The 19,368-nt window shown below is 45.0% G+C and overlaps 1 protein-coding gene across 2 annotated transcripts in view; it reads right to left on the bottom strand.

Moving 5' to 3' along the window:
• Positions 1–2,440: 2,440 nt before the first annotated feature.
• Positions 2,441–19,368, bottom strand: part of LOC137528546 (ectonucleoside triphosphate diphosphohydrolase 8-like) — a 139,147-nt gene continuing 122,219 nt past the window's right edge. For both annotated transcript variants that reach the window (XM_068249879.1, XM_068249878.1), the window contains exons 9-11: positions 12,497–12,607; positions 8,282–8,419; positions 2,441–3,023 (exon numbers count right to left, since the gene is read on the bottom strand). In XM_068249879.1, the coding sequence (XP_068105980.1) occupies positions 2,808–3,023; positions 8,282–8,419; positions 12,497–12,607 (465 nt within the window). In that variant the 3' untranslated portion in view covers positions 2,441–2,807. The remainder of the gene's footprint in view (positions 3,024–8,281; positions 8,420–12,496; positions 12,608–19,368) is intronic.

Genomic DNA, 19,368 nt, shown 5'->3' with positions numbered 1-19,368 from the left:
CTTTTCCTGAGTAGAATCCACTTATAGGGGAACTGAAGTGAGAGGAATATGGAAGCTGCCATATTTATTTCTTTTTAACGAATACCAGTTGCCTGGCAGCCCTGCTGGTCTATTTGGCTACAGTAGTGTCTGAATCACACCAGAAACAAGCATGCAGCTCATTTTGTCAGATCTGACAATGTCAGAAACACCTGATCTGCTGCATGCTTGTTCAGGGGTTGTGGCTAAAAGTATTAGAGACAGAGGATCAGATATATATGTATATTCTGTGCCCTCTAGTGGATGCTTATTGGAATGTATGGAGTCCTCAAAAAGATAACAATAGTTCATAGTCCATTGGATCCACTCAGTTACTAACATATTCCCAGCTGAGCATTAGAGTCCAATAAACCTAAAGTTTAATAAATTATGATATCAGTCAGGGTTGAGTGAATATTAAAGGAATACAGAAACAAACTGGTTGAAAAAAGGCCCAAAGTACTTGTTACTACAGTAGAATGTCCTCTCCTATCTGGATTCAGCTGCTTGGCAGATAAGCCAAGTGTGACCATGTTTACCCAAAGTATGAAGAACAGATGCTGATTACATTTCCCAGAATCCCAGCATCACAGTACAAAAATGTTGAGGAAACTGGGCTTTGTAGTTCCCAAGATGTAGGTGTAGAAAATCCTCAACCTTGTTAACAGGAAATTCAGGGCTTTAGTGGTTGCAAGCCTATATGGACAGGTGCATAGCTGCAGCAAGCATAGCTATTCAAAGAATTTTACATATAGGCTATACATATAATTAACACTAATCAACCTGATTAATTTAAGTGGGTCTCTACTCCTGGGCTGGATTGGGGCCAGCTTGTGTGACAACATAGGGGACTCATAGCGATTTATTTCCATCCAGAGTTGTATTCATTTATCACCAAGATCTTGTAGAAATGATGGAAGAGTCAGATTGCTATAAAAATTCTTCTCCAGCACATCCGAAAGATTCTCAGTGGGATTAAGGTCTGGACTCTGTGATGGCCAATCCATGTGTAAACAATTTGAGCCTGACGTGTCCTTGCATTGTCATCTTGGAATATGTCCATGCCATCAGGGAAGAGGAAATTAACTGATGGAATAGTCAGTATATCCAGGTAGTCAGCTGATCTCATTCTTTGGACACATAGGGCCTGATTCACAAAGTGGTGCAAACTGTTTAGCACGGGTATGCTAAACAGTTAGCACGTGAAGTGCTTTTCGCGGACTTTCGCGCGCAAAAGTCCGCGAAATGCACTTCACGTGCTAACTGTTTAGCACACCGTGCTAAACAGTTTGCACCGCTTTGTGAATCAGGCCCTTAGCATTGCTGAAAGGTTTAGTTGGTGAGTTGGCCTTTACAGTTGCCTTGGTAGAGTGAGGGAACACTAGGTGGCCACAGCCAGATCTCCAGATCAAGTCCTCCAAGGTAAGAGGTGCAATATACTTTTCATGCACTCATCAAGCAGAAGGTGAACTTGTGTGTGAAAGGTCAATTATCTTTTATAAGTGTACTTCTGCGCATAAATACTGTACATAAATATGGGTATCTGTTTGTCCCCCCAGAATGCATAAAAAAAAAAAAAAAAATAGTCATTAATTAGGATATTTAGATACTGATATCTGACCACTGTAGTAGTCTAGTGTCCTTTCAGTCAATCATACCAGTTGTAAATTATAGTGAAATTAATTCCTGTCTAACCCTAGAAGGTAAGAGGTAGAGGGACGGAGGGGGCTTCTTATGAAAAAGGGTGGGGTGATGGCTGGTGATGTGCTAATGACAATTTCGTGAAATTTAATTGTGATGGAAGAATCGTAATCATGAAAAAATTACACTTTTTCGTAATAACTATCGTTTTTGTAATTTTTATCGTTTTTAGATGCATTTTCCTAATTACTAAAATTTTGTTAATTGCAAGTATATTTTGGGACAAATTTTTGTGTAAAACACAAAATTATGATTTCCTGTTACCTGTAGTTTCATAATTGAGTGTAATTTTCTTGTTTTACAAGAAATTATAAAATTATGAGAAACACAGAATTAAAGAAGAAATTACGATTTAAAGCAAAACTATGATATGAAATTACAAAATTACTGATACATTTTTGATAATTACAAATTACAATTTTATGTTGTAATTGCAAATTTTGTCTTAATTACGAAAACGCGAATTTTTCGACCATCACTAGTGATGGCAGGCTAAGATTTTGATTTTGGAAGTCCCTCATTGACTAGCTGGATTCCTGCCCCTGGCTAACAGTAGCCACTCCTCCTGACTACCTTCTACTGCCTTCAAGTAGACAGAAAATGACATCACTTGTTTTACAACTGCCAGTGTTGAATGGCAGGAAGGAGCATTTTTGTATCTGGACATCCTAAGTAGGTGGTCTAAATTTGTCCAATTTAGTTTAATAATTCACTAATGAGGTGCCTGGAAAATAGATTACTGTATTGTACCTCCACAGCTCATAGAGCTCTTGCTTTTATATTTACGTCTCCGTTGTAAGAACATCCCAAAGCTTTTTAGGAAATATCCCAAATTTAACAGAGCAAGAGTAGTTCACAAAGAATATTGCAATTCACAGTCTTGACTCGACTCCATGACCTTCTTCTGTACCTGGACGAGTTTGTTTTAACAAGTAAGTTCTTAAGGCAAGGTAAAAAGTCTGAACCGAAAATGTTGAAATAAAAATACAATAACCTCTGTCCATATGAGGTATGAGAACAGACCATGTGGCGGATAAAGTGTTCTTTGCGATAGCTGTCCTGCAGGCCATCATGGTTGCACTCGGACCTCATGTTAGGCCACCTTGTCCTGAACATGCATTCCGACAGTAACAGTGAAGAGGAGCCGCGACCAGCACCGCGGCCAGGCTTAGCACGATAAAGAATATGGCCGCCGCCCAGATGCCGTATTCATGGCCCTTGAGAAGAGTGGCGTCTTCTGATGGAATCTTGTTGGTGGTGTTCAGCATGTATCCCAAAGTCCATCCAACGTCACTCCCGCCAGCCTGCAGAAAGGAAATGGTTCAAGAAGATATCACTGAATCAGGAGACCCTTTAAGACTATGCAATTCATTTTTTCTCCTAGAGGTTTTTTCCTCTTCTGTTTAAAATAACTTTTCAGCACTTTGCAACTAAAAAAATTATCAAAAAGTTGCCGAAAAATCATTCTGAGGGCTGGTTCACACTCGATAGGTGGCGATCAGCAAAGCGCTGCTACTAATGCATCACTATGGGATCATTCTCAATGCAGCATTTGAGATTAGCAAATCGCTGCAAAATTGCGTAATTTTGCAATGCAAAATCGCTTATTTTGCAACGCAAAATTGCGATGGCAGTTCTCAATTTGCGTTCCAAATGTGAACTAGCCCTTTTATTGCTTCCTAGGGGCTTATTTATAAAGCCACCTAGGAGAAAACTTAGGAGAAAAAGTAAACTGAATAAGGGCTGAGGATCCCTAATGAATTAGCTTTTCTCCTGAGTTTTCTCTCGGGAGATAATTTTTCCCCTTATCTACAAAATAACTTCTCGGTACTTAAAGTCAATTGGAACCCTTTTTTTTTATTTAAAAAGCCAGATACTTAAGGAGAGAGAAGTATCTGTGTCCTAATGAGCCTTCCCTCTCCTCTCCCGGTGCCCATTCCAGCGCTGGCTCCCGGTAGCAGAATTTGACTAAATTAGTCAAATACTGCTGTCTCCACCGCCGAAGGGAGGCTTTGGAAGTCTTCAGGGAGCCCGAGTGCTCCTGAAGATGGGCCGCTTCATACTGCGCACGCGCGAGCGCCTTCTCTTGCGCACTCACACATGCGCAGTATGGAGTCACCTATCTTCGGGAGGAAGTCCCCTGCAGCGGGGGATTCAAACGGAGGCAATGAACCGAGGGCACTGGGAGAGGAGAGAGAAGGATATATAGGACCCAGAGCCTTCCCTCGCCTTAGGTAAGTATCTAGTTTCTTTTTTCTAAATAGATTCTAAATAGATTCCCACTAGCTTTAACAACTAATAAAGTACTACAAAATGGGTAAAAAAGTAATATCAAACACAGGGCTAATTTTCACTAATGCCGAATTGCTCTGTGACGAAAAGAAAGATTGCGTCTGCCACATTGTTTTGGAAAAGCTGCACGGGTGTCGCAGGGTCTTATTTGAAGCACTTCCTTTCCTGCAGGGAATTTAAATAAGAGGTTTATGAATAATAAGATGAGAAAATATCTCCTGTGAGAAAATTCAAGAGAAAAATTAACTGAATAGGGGCCAAAGAAGGAACTTGTACTCCAACACAACATTAACCATGTCATCTAAGAAAGTACAGTACACTAGTAATGAATGGGAATTCTTTGTTTATTGGCTAGTTTCGCGTAATGTCTTCAGTGTAATGGAATGTAGGTGCAGTTAAAGTGTGTGTCCATTCACTGGGACAGATTTATCAAGAGTGTCTGAGACAAAATATTGGTAGGTTTTTAGAAATCCATGCAGAACTGTCTCAGGCATCTTAAGAAATCACTAGATAGTGCCGATTCCTTCTAAAACTGTTGTAAAATAGGAGGAGCTAGAAATGTCTCTTAGTACAGATGCTCCAATCCGTATTTGGATGAAATCCGGATAGTTGTTATCCGGATTTCATCCAGTTATATGAAATCACCTGTGCGGGGGGGGGGGGGGGGGTTGATCTTACCTATCTGACGTCTTCTTAGGTCCGTCCCTCGGCGCCTCCCATAATGCGTTCCAAGCAGCGGTCACGTGATTACAAACACTTCCTTCATCCGGGTTGAATTCAGCAGGGGGGAGGAGCACCTTAAAAATCATGTATAGCCTGCACTCTGCAATCATGTCTAGCCTGCAATTCTACATCTGTAGAACTGTTATCAAGCACTTCCTAATCTGCACCAGTTTAGGGATGGATTTGCACTGTTGGGAATGCATTGATAAATCTCCCCCACTGAAAGGAGGCTTTGTAGCGTTCAGTATGGGCATACTGAAATGCAATACGCCTGTTCTTGTTGATTTTAAAAGGCACCATAGTGGTATAAAGTAGAATGCAGTAAATTATTCAGGATAACCACTTTTATGGTAATTTTAATGGATTCAGGACGGTATTAGAAACACTTTCTACACCTGTATATTGCTGTATATTTTATGTAGCCCCACTCTCCCAATGATTTCTAGCTTAGGCTGTTTATCTATGGGGAATTCCCCCCTTAGCATTCTGGGACACAAGGTATTATTTGCACTGCTTCGGAGCTCTCAGAAACGAACATTCCGCAGACCTGCACCTGACAGGACTAGAGATGTCACTACCTGTGATAAAGTTCAAAAAGTAAATCAGGGAGAGGAAAGATTTTACAATGGGCAAACACCTTTATAAATGAATATTGGGAAAAAAAACGTATTCATTACATTACATATTTTCACTGCAGTATGGCCTAGTGCACACCAGAGCGGTTCGGCATCGTTTTGCGATCCGCTTGCGGATGTGGAAACGCTTAGTTAATGTATCTCAATGGGCTGGTGCACACCAGAGCGGGAGGCGTTTTGCAGAAACGCAAACTCCCGGGCTGCTGCAGATTTTGGATTGCAGAGGCGTTTCTGCCTCCAATGTAAAGTATAGGAAAACCGCAAACCGCTCTGAAAAACGGCACTTCAGAGAGGTTTTCCAGGCGTTTTTGTTACAGAAGCTGTTCAGTAACAGCTTTACTGTAACAATATATGAAATGTACTACACCAAATACGCTTCCCAAAACCGCAAAACGCTAGCTGAAACGCTACAGAAAAATAAGAAAAATAGTTTCAAAATCTGCTAGCATTTTGCGGATCTGCTAGCGGGTTTTGGTGTGCCTCAGGCCTACGTCTTTAGGTGTAACCTGCAGCTCCTGTGCTGGAGATTTGGGAACAGCTGGCGCCACCATAGGCTGTAATAGGAAATACGGCTATAGCAGTGATCCGTGAGTAATTTGGGCGATGTCAAAAGACTGAGCACAAATTACTATAAAAATACTGTAATTCGGCCACCAGTAATAGCTGGACGCTAAATTACATCTTTCCCCAATATCCATGGCGGCCTGGAGGTGGAATAGTAATGAACACCGCCGGGACTTGTGCAGGTGCAGGGTGAGCTGTTTATTGGCTTTACCCTGTGCCCAAGTCTCCCAGCGGCTGAATCAGGTATGCCCGGAGGTGCCCTGGAAAAAATGGTGTCCCCCATAGCTGGCAACGTTAATTTGCGCCCGCATAGCTGGTGACCTCAGTGTCAGATATTAACATTGCTGCTTAAAGCACCACTGAAAATATTGGTGGACAGGGTTAGACGGGGGGGGGGGCTTTAGTGATAAGCAGAGGGGGTTGAGGTTAGGCAGTGCTGGGGGGATCCCTTAGTGTTAGGCATCGAGAGGGAGGGCTAGTGTTAGCGTAAGGTTAGGTAATAGTAAAATAACATTGGTGAAGATTATCAATATTTTACTATCAGAATTCATTTCATCCATATTCTACTAACAGCTAACTCGGGTGTACTTTTTACATATACAGTACCACAACTGGAGGAGCTGTGTAAACTCTGTGGCCCATATGCAATTCACTTTTTCTCCTTATTTTTCTCGTGGGAGATAATTTTTCATCTTCAATTTGAAATAACTTTTTACCACTTTGCAATGGAAAAAGTACCAAAAAGTAGGTGAAAAAGTACTGCCAAAATAATTTTTTGCCTTTGTTTGCTTGCTGGTGGTTTAACCATTTATGCCACCTGGCTGTCACGTCCAGGCGGCTGCTGCTGTGCTGTGGTGCGCTCCCATGAGCTATCGTGCACCTACACGCTCCTGTGCTGCCCCTCCTTAGCCCGGAGATCAATGAATGGGAACTTATGTTCCCATTCATTGATCTAAGTCCCCGGTAGAAAGACCGGCGGCTTCTTTTCAGAAGCCGCAGTCTTTCTGAGAAAAAAAAAAAGTTTCCCATCCTCCTTATACTTCCTGGAACTTTCGAGGACTAAAAAAAATCATTCACTGTAGTCTGTAGCCATCTTGTGGCCAAATAGTAAAACTACATCTACATACATTTTCTTAAAAAATAAATAAATAAATAAACAGACATTACATTTAAAATCAACTGTTTACCTCCAACACCAAAAATTACCCAAATAAAATGTTTAATGAAAAAAAAATTACCATTAAAAAAAACAAATAGTTAAGGTCTATGGGTCTGAACTTTTTAATATGCATGTGAAGAGGGTATATTACAAGCATTTTTTAAATTATACGCTTGTAAATAGTGATGGACGCAAAACTGCAAAAATGCACCTTTATTTCCAAATAAGGCCTCTTTCACAGTGCGACGTTAAAGTCGCACGTTAGAAAAAGTTTGAACGTGACCTAACGCACAGCAATACTAAGTCTGTGCAACATTCACAGTGCACACGTTGCGTTTGTGTGTAACGTGTAGCATTATTAGAAAGTGCTGCATGCTGTGCGTTATACACATTATTAGCTGCAGTGGACTGTTTGCACATGCTCAGTAATGACCTGGAAGCATACCTTTCATTGCCTGTATGCCTACTGTATGCGACGATAATAGGGCATAGAGTTGCGTTGTGACAGTTTTGGGACGTTGCGTTGTTAGTTTGCGTTGCAACTTTAACGTTGCATCAAAACACGACGTCCAACTGTGAAAGTAGCCTAAAATGGTGGTGCCATACATTGTGATGGGGACAAAATTTAAATGGTGTAATAACCGGGAAAAATAGTCAAATAAAATACATAGGTTTTAATGATTAATTATGTATTATTTTAAAGCTATAATGGACAAAATCTGAGAAATAATGAATGTTTTCATTTTTTTTTCTTAATATTTCTGTTAAAATGCATTTAGAAAAAAAAATACTTCTTAGTAAAATGTACCACCCAAAGAAAGCCTAATTGGTGGTGGGAAAACAAGATACAGATCAATTCCTTGTGATAATTAGTGATAAAATTATTGGCGGATGAATGGGAGATGAAAATTGCTCTGATGTATAAGGTGAAAAAGACCCGCGGGATGAAATGGTTAGAAAGGCATTTTAAGTTGTGAAAATATCACCTAGGAGAAAACTGGGGGGGAAAAGGGAATTGCATATGGCCCCGTATCTTATAAAAAAAACCACATGCTTTATATCTTGAGGAACTCTGCCCTAAACCAACCTTCGCTGTGAAAGGAAAAAGCAGGTGACTGATAATGGAATTGGGTTATCTTATCACATAGCAGATATGCTGCATTATAAGGTACATAGTTACAGCACACACCTGGTTAGCAAAGTGTATATTGTTCCACGTCTGGCTGTCAAACTTATAGCCGTCCAGCAGCAAGGTGAGTATGTAGATCGCTGAGTTGCAGTACTCCATGAGTCTCTTCCGACTCTCAGTTGGGTAACTGGCGCTAAGCTAGAGGCAGCAAGAAAGACAGGCATATAATACATTCAGATATAGAGCAAAGTTACTTAAAGTACAGCTTGAAATAGAAAATGAAAAATCAAACAAGGCAGCAGGTTGAATAGACGTAAATGTAGGTTTGCATTAGTGCAGCTCATGTGCTGAGGGAAAGAGCTAATCAGTGTTTGTAGCCACTCCATGTTTACACTAGGACAGACAAGGCAGGATTTAACCCTCCTGGCGGTCTATTAAAAACCGCCAGGGGGCAGCGCAGGCGTTTTTTTTTATTTATTTTTTTTAAAATCATGTAGCGAGCCTAGGGTTTGCTACATGATAGCTGCTGCTCAGTGGTATCCCCCCAGCCCCGCCGATCGCCTCCGGCGATGGGCGATCAGGAAATCCCGTTCAAAGAACGGGATTTCCTGGAGGGCTTCCCCTGTCGCCATGGCGACGGGGCGGGATGACGTCACCGACGTCGTGATGTCTAAGGGAGTCCCGATCCACCCCTTGCCGCTGCCTGGCGCTGATAGGCCAGGCAGCGCAGGGGTCTAGGGGGGGGGGGGGGCTGTGTTGCGACGCAGATAGCGGCGATCGAGCGCGGGGCGGCGGCGATCGAAGTGCTGACGCAGCTAGCAAAGTGCTAGCTGCGTTCAGCAAAAAAAAAAAAATTACTCAAATCGGCACAGCAGGGCCTGAGAAAACCTCCTGCGCGGCTTACCCCGAACTACGTTCGGGGTTACCGCCAGGAAGGTTAAAGAGAACCTGAAGTGAGAGGTATATGGAGGCTGCCATATTTATTTCCTTCTAAACAATACCGATTGCTTGGCATTCATGCTGATCTTTCAGGCATCATTAGTGTATGAATCACACACCTGAGACAAGCATGTGGCAATCAGGGCGGACTTTAGTCTCAGAACACCTGATCTGCTGCATGCTTGTTCAGGGTGTATGGCTAAAAGTAGGGGGCATAGGATCAGCAGGGCTGCCAGGCAATATGCATTGGTGGTAAAAGTAAATATTTATATATAAAACTCACATCAGGTGATACCACAGAGCCTTCCAGGTCCTCGGTCTGTCCTGCGTTCCTGACCATCCCCCGTTATTGTCTGATCACCCCAGTCTAGGTAGCCTGATCTTCCTCTAGTATAGATAGCCAGTTCCCAGTGTATTGGTAGCCAGATTGCCCTCTCTCACACCTCTCCAGGCTCCTGACTGCATCTTCCTCTTCTCCGCACCTCATAGGCCTCGATTCATAAAAATCAGTACGATAAAAAAAAATCTTGTCGGGAAAATACTGCACTCGGTATTTTCCCAGTCTGTGTGCTAATTCGTAAAGATTTCCCTTGCTGCCGCGAAAAGTGGGGAGGACTGAGGAGCGTGCAGCGGCGAAGACGGGGGGGGGGGGGGGGTGTGTCTGTGCCGCGCCAAAAAATGGGCGTGGCCATGACATTGTATGGGCGGAGCTAACGTAATGATGTAACAGCGAGGCATAAGAAAGCAGTGTTTACGCCATGATGTGGACAAACGAGACTTTGCATCATGGGTGTGCAGAAACTGTGTAATGCTAATAGTATACCGTAACCACAAAGCAGCAAACATAGCCATCTATGACCATTAAATAATAAATGCAGTAACAGTTACCCCGGACACCAGAAAATAAACGCAATAGGCAACATGTCAGCACAAAATAACCGCAATGCGGGCAACATGTCAGTACAAAATAAACGCAATGCGGGCAAACATTTCACCAGACAATAAACGCAATGCGGGCAAACATGTCAGTACAAAATAAATGCAATGCGGGCAAACATGTCAGTACAAAATAAACGCAATGCGGGCAACATGTCGGTACAAAATAAACGCAATGCGGGCAACATGTCGGTACAAAAGAAACGCAATGCGGGCAAACATTTCACCAGAAAAGAAACGCAATGCGGGCAAACATTTCACCAGAAAAGAAACAATGCGGGCAAACATTTCACCAGAAACGAAACAATGCGGGCAAACATTTCACCGCAAAAGAAACAATGCGGGAAAACATTTCACCAGAAAAGAAACAATGCGGGCAAACATTTCACCAGAAAAGAAACCTAATGCGGGCAAACATTTCACCTGGAAAAGAAAGCATTTACTCACCTGGCAGAAGTCTCCGGCCTCTGGCGCGCTGCTCCTGGGACCGTCTTACTTCTCCTGCAGTCTCACGCGCTGACAGGGCTACGGCAAGATGGCGCCCGAAGCCCTGTACTGGAGACACAAATAGGTCTCCAGTACAGGGCTTCGGCAGCCATCTTGCCGTAGCCCTGCTCGCCTGCCGGTGTCGGAAACAGACACCGGAAGAGGAGGCTGGAGCGGGGCTGCGGGCAATGAACTGGCACGGCGTCTATAGACACCACTGCCAGTTCATTGAGGAGAGAGTGGCCAGAGTCCCGAGGCCGGGACGTCCCGCTGCTGAAAGCGGGACGTTTCCCGGGACCTCATGCTGCCTGGGACAGCGGACCCCGAATCCGGGGCGTGTCCCGGGCAATCCGGGACGTCTGGTCACTCTAATATAGGCCATAGAGTCTAGCCCTGGTGGCTTCAGCAATGTCTCTCATCTTGTGAATGACGTAAACAGAGAAGGCCGGCACCGCTGTCTGTATTCAAAGCTCTTTAATAGCACCCAGTGGCAGCAGTGACAGACTGCTATTTTGGTTTTCAAGACCTTTTTCAAACTGCTTGATAGCCATAAAAAATGAAATACACACACCTTTAAATACTCCCACCCAGTGTGGGCGGGGTCCTGGAATGGACCTCATAGGAGACGATGTCTCTTAGTATGCAAACATACCTGTATGTAGCCTTCCACCCCCCGACAGGGGGAACGGCGGCAAGGAAGGTCCAAAGACAGATGGTATCATCTGTGTTTGATGCGGGTAGAAAGGGGAGGCATCATTGGGCGGCATTTTTTGGACCTTCCTTGCTGCCTTTCCCCCTGTCGGGTATGTTTACCCATACAGGTATGTTTACCTTGTTTTTGACTGGCTGCATGTGTGTGTCACCGCCATATTTTCGATTTGCATACTAAGGGACGTCGTCTCCTATGAGGTCCGCTTCAGGACCCCGCCAACACTCGGTGAGTGTATTTAAAGGTGTGTGTATTTCAATTTTTTATGGCTATCAAGCAGTTTGAAAAAGGTTTTGAAAACCGAAACAGTAGTCTGTCACTGCTGCCACTGGGTGCTATTAAAGAGCTTTGCATACAGACAGCGGTGCCGGCCTTCTCTGTTTACTTGGATTGCACTCCCCAGGAGGCACTGGGGAGGGACCTGGGCATGCTGCTTTCTCCCATTGTAACGGTGCTCCCTTCCTTCTGGTTTTGTCTCATCTAGTGAACCGCATACACACACTGATCGGTCACATGATGAGCGGCACCAACTGCAGTCATGGAGACCAGACACTAAGCGGCACTGAGGAGAGGAAGACGAAGATCCAGCTGGTATCCTGGAGAGGTGAGACCAGGGCCGGCCGAGGCATAGGCTGGAGAGGCTCCAGCCTCAGGGCGCAGTGTAAGAGGGGGCGCAGAATTCATTCAGCTGTCATTCCTAATTGTGTTTGAAGCAGAAAGAAATAAGAAAAGGGGATACATGGCAGTGACTGAAAGCCAGGTAACTACATATTAAGGTGTTGGGGAGGTTGTGGGCCCTGTGGTGCCTCTTAGTCTAATAGCAATCAGTGTGTGACGGCTTGGGTGGGAGGGATGGAGGGGCGCACTTTGGTGTCTCAGCCTTGGGTGCTGGAGGGCCTTGTCCCGGCTCTGGGTGAGACTCTTTGTGTGTGGCTCTGCCATTACTATATGCAGGGAGGGGGGCACAGCAATCACTGGGGGGAGCATTCGTGCTGTGCCCTCACGGCTCTGCGCCCCCAGAGGATTTCACCCCTCAAGCCTCTGCCCGGTCCTGCATATCGGTATAATCATGGTCCTATATATGCTAGGATCACATATATATTTGTACACAGCGCCATGTAAGATGCAGGTGCCATGTACATCAAACACTCAGTATCTAATATATATCATTGTTCATTGTGTCATACCATGAAATATTACTGTACCTCAGACCAGTTCCGGCCACAGAACTCCCAGATGGTTCTATTAGCAATGCTCAGCGGTTGTCTGTAGGTCAGATTCAAGAAGTTGAAAGTGTAATAGTAGGCGGAGAAAGCCTAAGGGAAGACAACATACACATCACATTCAATACAAAGGAAAATTAAAATGAAGAAAGTCATTGTGAATATCGTAATAAGCCAATTACGATTATGCCCATACGTAATTTATGTTCAATTCAATTGATTTTGTGTAATCATCTGTAATTTCACGTAATTTTCACATAATTTTGAGCCAACTTTAATGGTAAACAGCGGTTTTTAAACTCAGAAAAATTGCAATTTAAAAAACATTTTTCCTTTGTATTTTTAATATTGATTTTCTAAAAAAAACTACAAGGTCTTTTTGAAAAATTTCTTTTTTGACTTATACCCACCATACTCCTTAAAGAAAACCTGTAACTACAAATAGTTCCCCTAGGGGGTACTCACCTCGGGTGGGGGAAGCCTCCGGATCTGATCAAGGCTTCCCGCGTCCTCCTGTGTCCCACGGCGGTCGCGCTGTGCCCCTCCGAACAGCGGAGTTGTAAATATTTACCTCCCCGGCTCCAGCGCAGGCGCAGTATCTGCTCTCCGCTCAGGGATAGGTGGAAATACTCGATCGCTGTCGGCTCGCTCTACTGCGTAGAGCAGACCTGACAGAGATCGGGTATTTCCGCCTATCTCCGTACGGTTTGCAGCAACAGCGTCCCTGCTGGAGCCAGGAAAGGTAAATAAATCAGCGCTTGTCAGTTTTGTCGGGGGAAGATTCCGGGACACTTTGGGGGAGCCAGCGCTGGACTGCCTGCAGCAACAGGGGAGGGGGAAGCTTCATTGGGACCCTGAGGCTTCCCCCTACCAAGGTGAGTACCCCCCAGGGGACCTTTTTTTTGTTACAGAGTCTCTTTAACATATGTAGACATTTAGGTGGCAATAGCATGTATGTGGGCTTTACTATTTACCGGTAAAGACTCGGCACAAAATTATGTGAAAATTACGCGAAATTCCGAAAGATTACAATTACAGACGCAATGAATTGCGAGTTTTCCCAGAATTTGAGCATTATGATTTTGCATTGCAATTGTGAATAATGGTGCAAAATTACATCCATGAGAAATTTCTGCTCATCCCTAATTGTGTCTACTGTATTATTAGCAACCATTCTCAACGGCTCTATTGTTTTCTAAATTTTAGAAAATAGAAGCGAAGCTCAGAGTGGTTAGCTTTAATTTGTTATTTTTGTTGTGTGTTAGAATCTTAGGCTTCTTTCCCACCAGGACGTTGCGTTTTAGGGGACGTTATAGGTCACATAACGTGCCCCTGACGCAACGCCTGGTGGTGCTGGAGGATTACGCTACCAAGAGCTGCGTTATGCAGCTCTTGGTGCACCTTTTTTGTGCTGTGTGATGCGGAGACCACGTGATCCGCATCACGTGGTCCCGCCAGCCAATCGCCGCACAGAGTGGCCGCTCCAGGAAGTAAACACTGCATGTCACTGAGTGCAGTAAATATTAATTGGCCATGTGGCTGGCCGCAGAGGAGGAGGGGAGACCTCCTCCTCCAACATCACTGAGCACATGCAAACAGTCTAAAGTGGCTTATAATGGTATAATGTACAGCATGCAGCACTTTCTTTTAACTTGCTGCGTTACTGGGCACTGTGAACAGCCCATTGATTTTTCATTGCTGTGCGGTGGGCTGCGTTACAGGTTGTTCTAACGTGCGCCTGTAACGTCTAACTGAGAAAGCAGCCTAAAAGTCACAAGAAAAGAAGGGTGGCCATACACCACTCAATGTACCACCAGATCGACCTTTAGATAGATCACTTTCTGATCAAATCTAATCAGACAAAGCAGGGGTGTAACTAGACTTAATAGAGCCCCCCCTGCAAAAATGATAGCATGGGGCCCCCTTTGTCTCTGAACCCCATGAGATTGGGAGCTGGTGAATGGCAGCAGAGAGTGTTCTGCTGTGAAGCAGCCTCTGGAAGCAGCAAAAAATGTACACACACTCCTGCGCACGGTTTTCTTGAGTGAATGGGGCTATTTCTTTGCTAATCGGCTGTACATGCAGTTGGGGAGAGGGAAGCGGAGGGGCCCCCCAAAGCCTCTGGGCCCCCCTGCGATGGCAGAGGTCGCAGGGGTAATTGCTACACCAATGAGAGAGGGATCTATTGCCTGCCCGCACACTGCATGCCGATTTCCAATGGATTTCAGCATGACATCTATTGGAAGTTGTCCTACTGCCCCCCCCCTACGCCCGTGTGCAGTGTTGAAGGCTCACCTGACACACACTGGCACGAATCCTGGCTTCCTCTGTCACTACATGTGCTGGTGCCACGTGGTACAGGTGCAAGCAATGACGCCGGCAAACTGAGGAGGCCAAGAGTCGTGACAGCAGAGAGGTGAGCCTTCAACCAGGGACTTGAGAACTAGTAAAGACTCTACCAGTGATTAGCGAAAATGCAAATATTCTTTTCGCCGAATTTTCGCCAAAAAAAGCACTAATTTCTTTTCAACATGTGAATTTGCGATCGAATATTTTCGCGTTAACTTTCGCTTAATGCCCGTTATTTTTGTGTTAAATACATAGTTTATCGCGTACGTATTTCCGCGTAGTACCGCTATACGAAGCTTCGCCTGCTAGGTGTAGTTGACGTATGTATTGCATAGTCAACTACGCGTGCGGTAACTGCGTCTATACGGATCATTGCACATGCGTAGAAATATTATTGCCCTTCTATACGTATACAATTTCGCATTGGAATGTGGAATGTACGTATGTATTAGTTCAGCCGTGCGCATATTTAGCAGATTATTGCGGACATTTTTCCATATAAAGGCATAAGCGTCCGCATACAGCGGATTATTGCGGAAATTTTTCCGCATAAGGGCATAAGCGTCCGCATACAGCGAAGTTCGAAAACGCAAATATTTCTGAAGATTTACACGAAAATTCGCCGAATTTGAAAATGGGATTTTCGATGCAAAAATTTGCAAGCAACACTACTGATCACTACCAAGAACATACATTATTGATTGTGTAACACCATATAATGTGCTGTTATTGTTATGTTATATACTGCTGCCTTTAGAGGGCATAGTTCCTTTAAAGGGAGTCTGAAGCGAGAATAGATCTCGCTTCAGACCTCATATATAGCAGGGGCACGTGTGCCCCTGCTAAAACGCCGCTATCCCGCGGCTTAACGGGGGTCCCTGTCCCCCCAAATCCCCTCCGTAATGCGGGGGAGCGCTTCCGCATTGGGGCAGGGCTAACCGCCGCAGCCCTGCCCCACGGTGTCTGTCAGCGCGTATCTCCGCCTCTCCCCCGCCCCTCTCAGTCTTCCTTCACTGAGAGGGGCGGGGGAGAGGCGGCGATGCGCGTCTCATAGACGCGCTGAGAGGCAGGGCTGCAGCCGTTAGCCCTGCCTCTAGGAAGCATATTCTACGACCAACCTTTGCGACCAACTTTTGCGGGGGGTGGGTTGGGGGGTCAGGGACCCTCGTTTAGCCGTGGGATAGCGGCGTTTTAGCAGGGGCACACGTGCCCCTGCTATATATGAGAGCTGAAGCGAGATTTAGTCTCGCTTCAGTGTCTCTTTAAGACTGCAGAGAATTCTGGAAGAGAGGCTGGAGTGAGGAGAGGCTGCTGGGAGCTGAGGTGTGGCTGGTGTGTCTAGAGCCTGGGAGAGAGGTCTGGAGTAGTGATGGGAATTCCGGCTCTTTTTAGAGAATCGGCTCTTCTGAATCGGCTCCCATTAAAGAGCCGGCTCTTACGGCTCTCAATCGGCTCTTCATTGCATATCACTGGACACCACTCAGAATCGGAGTAAAAGCCCCGCCCCCTTCTCCATGACAACTCCAGACTGCTTCGCTGACTGGGGCAATCCCTCCTGCTACTGCTCTGCTCCGCCCCGCATACACTCCTACAAGCTGCAAGAGGAGGACTACATCTCCCAGCATGCCTCAGCGCCCTTCATTACATAGCAAATTAGAGCTGTGTGGGGCAGCTGAGGCATCGGCTCTTTTTCAATTGAGCATCGGCTCCTCTCGTTCGCAGCAAAGAGCCGGCTCTTAGAGCCGGCTCGTTCGCGAACGACCCATCACTAGTCTGGAGGGACTGAGACTGGATTTTCAGGCCTAAATCCATCAGACTGGCTTCCATTTGATTGTTGAGTGTGAAGAAGGGATCCTGTGACACAGATTTGCTACACCCTGAGCTGAATCTTGGAGAAAGGATACAGCTGCCAGACCAGAACTGTGTGAACCTGTGAGGTTGGTGGAGTCTGGATTGTGCAAAACGCGTGGACTTCAGAGGGAACCATATTAGCTGGATTACAAAGATTGTGCATCTCAGTCTTCTCAAAACTGCTGCCTGTGAGTTCTACACCTGCTGAGTGACCATTATCAGGGACTGGCCCTGCACCTCATGCTGGCCTGCGAGTTCTGCACCTGCTGAGTGACCATTATCAGGGACTGGCCCTGCACCTCATGCTGGCCTGCGAGTTCTGCACCTGCTGAGTGACCATTATCAGGGACTGGCCCTGCACCTCATGCTGGCCTGCGAGTTCTGCACCTGCTGAGTGACCATTATCAGGGAGCGGCCCTGCACCTCATGGTAGGAACTATCTTTGCAGTGATAGAGGGGCATTAACTTGGCTGAGTGGTTTGGGAGTCGTACCACTCCTCTTACAACAAACTGTGGACAGTGTATGGCAGGAATTGTTTGCCATAGCCTGCCATTCTGAACTGTATAACGTAATGAAGAACAGAGGCACCAACAGGATAAAATCAATTCTTAAAACTTTTAAAATTGCTTAGGAAGCAGTGGTGGACTTACCCCCAGCAAGCAGACACAAAAACTGTGTATTGAAAACAATCAAATTTATTGGTACACTCCAGGGGTTTTTGCAACGTGTTTCGCAGGTATATTCCCGCTTCCTCAGGCAATTTGATTGTTTTGAACCTCCCCTTTGAACCTCCCCTTTTTGCTCCCCATTATTTACCCAGGGGAAGGTGTTAAGATAGCATCTGTGACTCCTCTAAACTCTTTGAAGCACAGTGTCCTACTTCCCCTCTCCTCTGATGAAAGCATTTGTTTGCTCTCTGCTAATGTGTGCAATAAAATAATTACATCAGTCCTTATCTGCCTGAAACTTCTGTGTTTGGGCAGGTCCTGGAAGTAGGGTAATAAACCCTCTCTTAAACTTTTAAATGTAAAAAGAAGAGGAAAAATTGAAGTTTTTTTTTTTTTATTAATTAGCCACATTGTTGGCATGAATATTAAAGGACCACCAAGGTGATAGGTGACATGATGAGATAGACATGTGTATGTACAGTACCAAGTACACAAATAACTGGGCTGTATTCCTTTTTTTTTTCTTTCTCCGTTTGAAAAAGTTAAATATCAGGTATGCAAGTGACAGTTTCTGCCTGGGTCAGGACTGGGTCAGACTAGAGTGTGACCCTCACTAATAAGGAATTACAGCCATAAAACACTTTCCTGTCAGTACATGGCTTCTGAGAGCAGGAAAGAGATAAAAAGGGTCAATAATTCAGCGAAGGAGTCATTGAGCAGAGACAATTTAAAGAGAGTCTGAAGCGAGAATAAATCTCGCTTTAGACCTCATAGATAGCAGGGGCATGTGTGCCCCTGCTAAACCGCCGCTATCGCGCCGCTAAACGGGGGTCCCTTCACCCCCAAATCCCCTCGGTGCAGCGAGGGAGCACTTCCTGCTTGGGGCAGGGCTAACCGCCGCAGCCCTGCCCACGTTCGTCTGTCAGCGCGTATCTCCGCCTCTCCCCCGCCCCTCTGTCTTCCTTCACTGAGAGGGGCGGGGGAGAGGCGGCGATGCGCCGCTGATAGACGCGACTGGACCCCCGTTTAGCGGCGCTATTGCGGCGGTTCAGCAGGGGCACACGTGCCCCTGCTAACTATGAGCTCTGAAGCGAGATTTATTCTCGCTTCAGAGTCTCCTTAACAGTAAAAACTTAAAAAGTAGATTTCATTATAAAATAAAACTTTGCAACATCTAAAAGTATTTTTTTAGGAGACTAAGGATAGCTACAACTGTTTTTTTCTCATCAGTTTGTTTTCACCTCGGATGTCCTTTAAATATGCTATTGAGATGCCCTGGGTGCTAAAAATGGTGCTAGGTTCACATTAAAAGGTGAAACTAATATATAAAATAGAAAACCTTTGCAGGTGTATTGGATTAATTAGCTGATTAGAGACACTTTGAGCAAAGAATATTGAACATTTTACAAAAATATTCTAATGGTCTGACATTTTGATTTTGGGGTTTTCATAAGCTATAATCAGGATTATAATAAATAAAAGCTTTAAACATCTCTCTTTGCATGTAATGAGTCTACTTCATATATTAGTTTCACCTTTTAAGTTGAATTACTGAAATAAATGGACTTTTACACGGTTTACACAGTATTCTAAATTTTCAAGCTTCACCTGTATGTACACGTTAGATTTGCATTGTCCAAAGGGATTGGTCTTTATTTTACCCCAAAGTTGGCTTTTTCTACTCCTGGGATCTGCTGAATTGGATAATACTCAGCCGACCGCTATTGCCATTAACTTCAGCTTACAGCGCAATTCTTCCAATTTACCCTCCTTCCTCTCCTCTCCAAATAACAGAACAGGGTGCTCAGCTAACAGTGCTTCTGTATTGGTGGGTAGAGCAATCTTAAAGTGATCCTTAAGCCAACTGAAAAAAATGAGATTTACTCACCTGGGGCTTCCATCAGCCCCCAGCAGCCGATCGGTGCCCTCGCAGCTCTGCTCCGATTTCCCAGGACCCGCCGGCGAGCACTTCCGGTTTGGCCGTC

This window comes from Hyperolius riggenbachi, chromosome 8, assembly GCF_040937935.1.
Source record: "Hyperolius riggenbachi isolate aHypRig1 chromosome 8, aHypRig1.pri, whole genome shotgun sequence".
In the NCBI taxonomy this organism is placed as follows: Eukaryota; Metazoa; Chordata; class Amphibia; order Anura; family Hyperoliidae; genus Hyperolius; species Hyperolius riggenbachi.
Note: the sequence above shows the minus strand (reverse complement) of the source record. Positions and strands in the feature narration are given on the sequence as shown.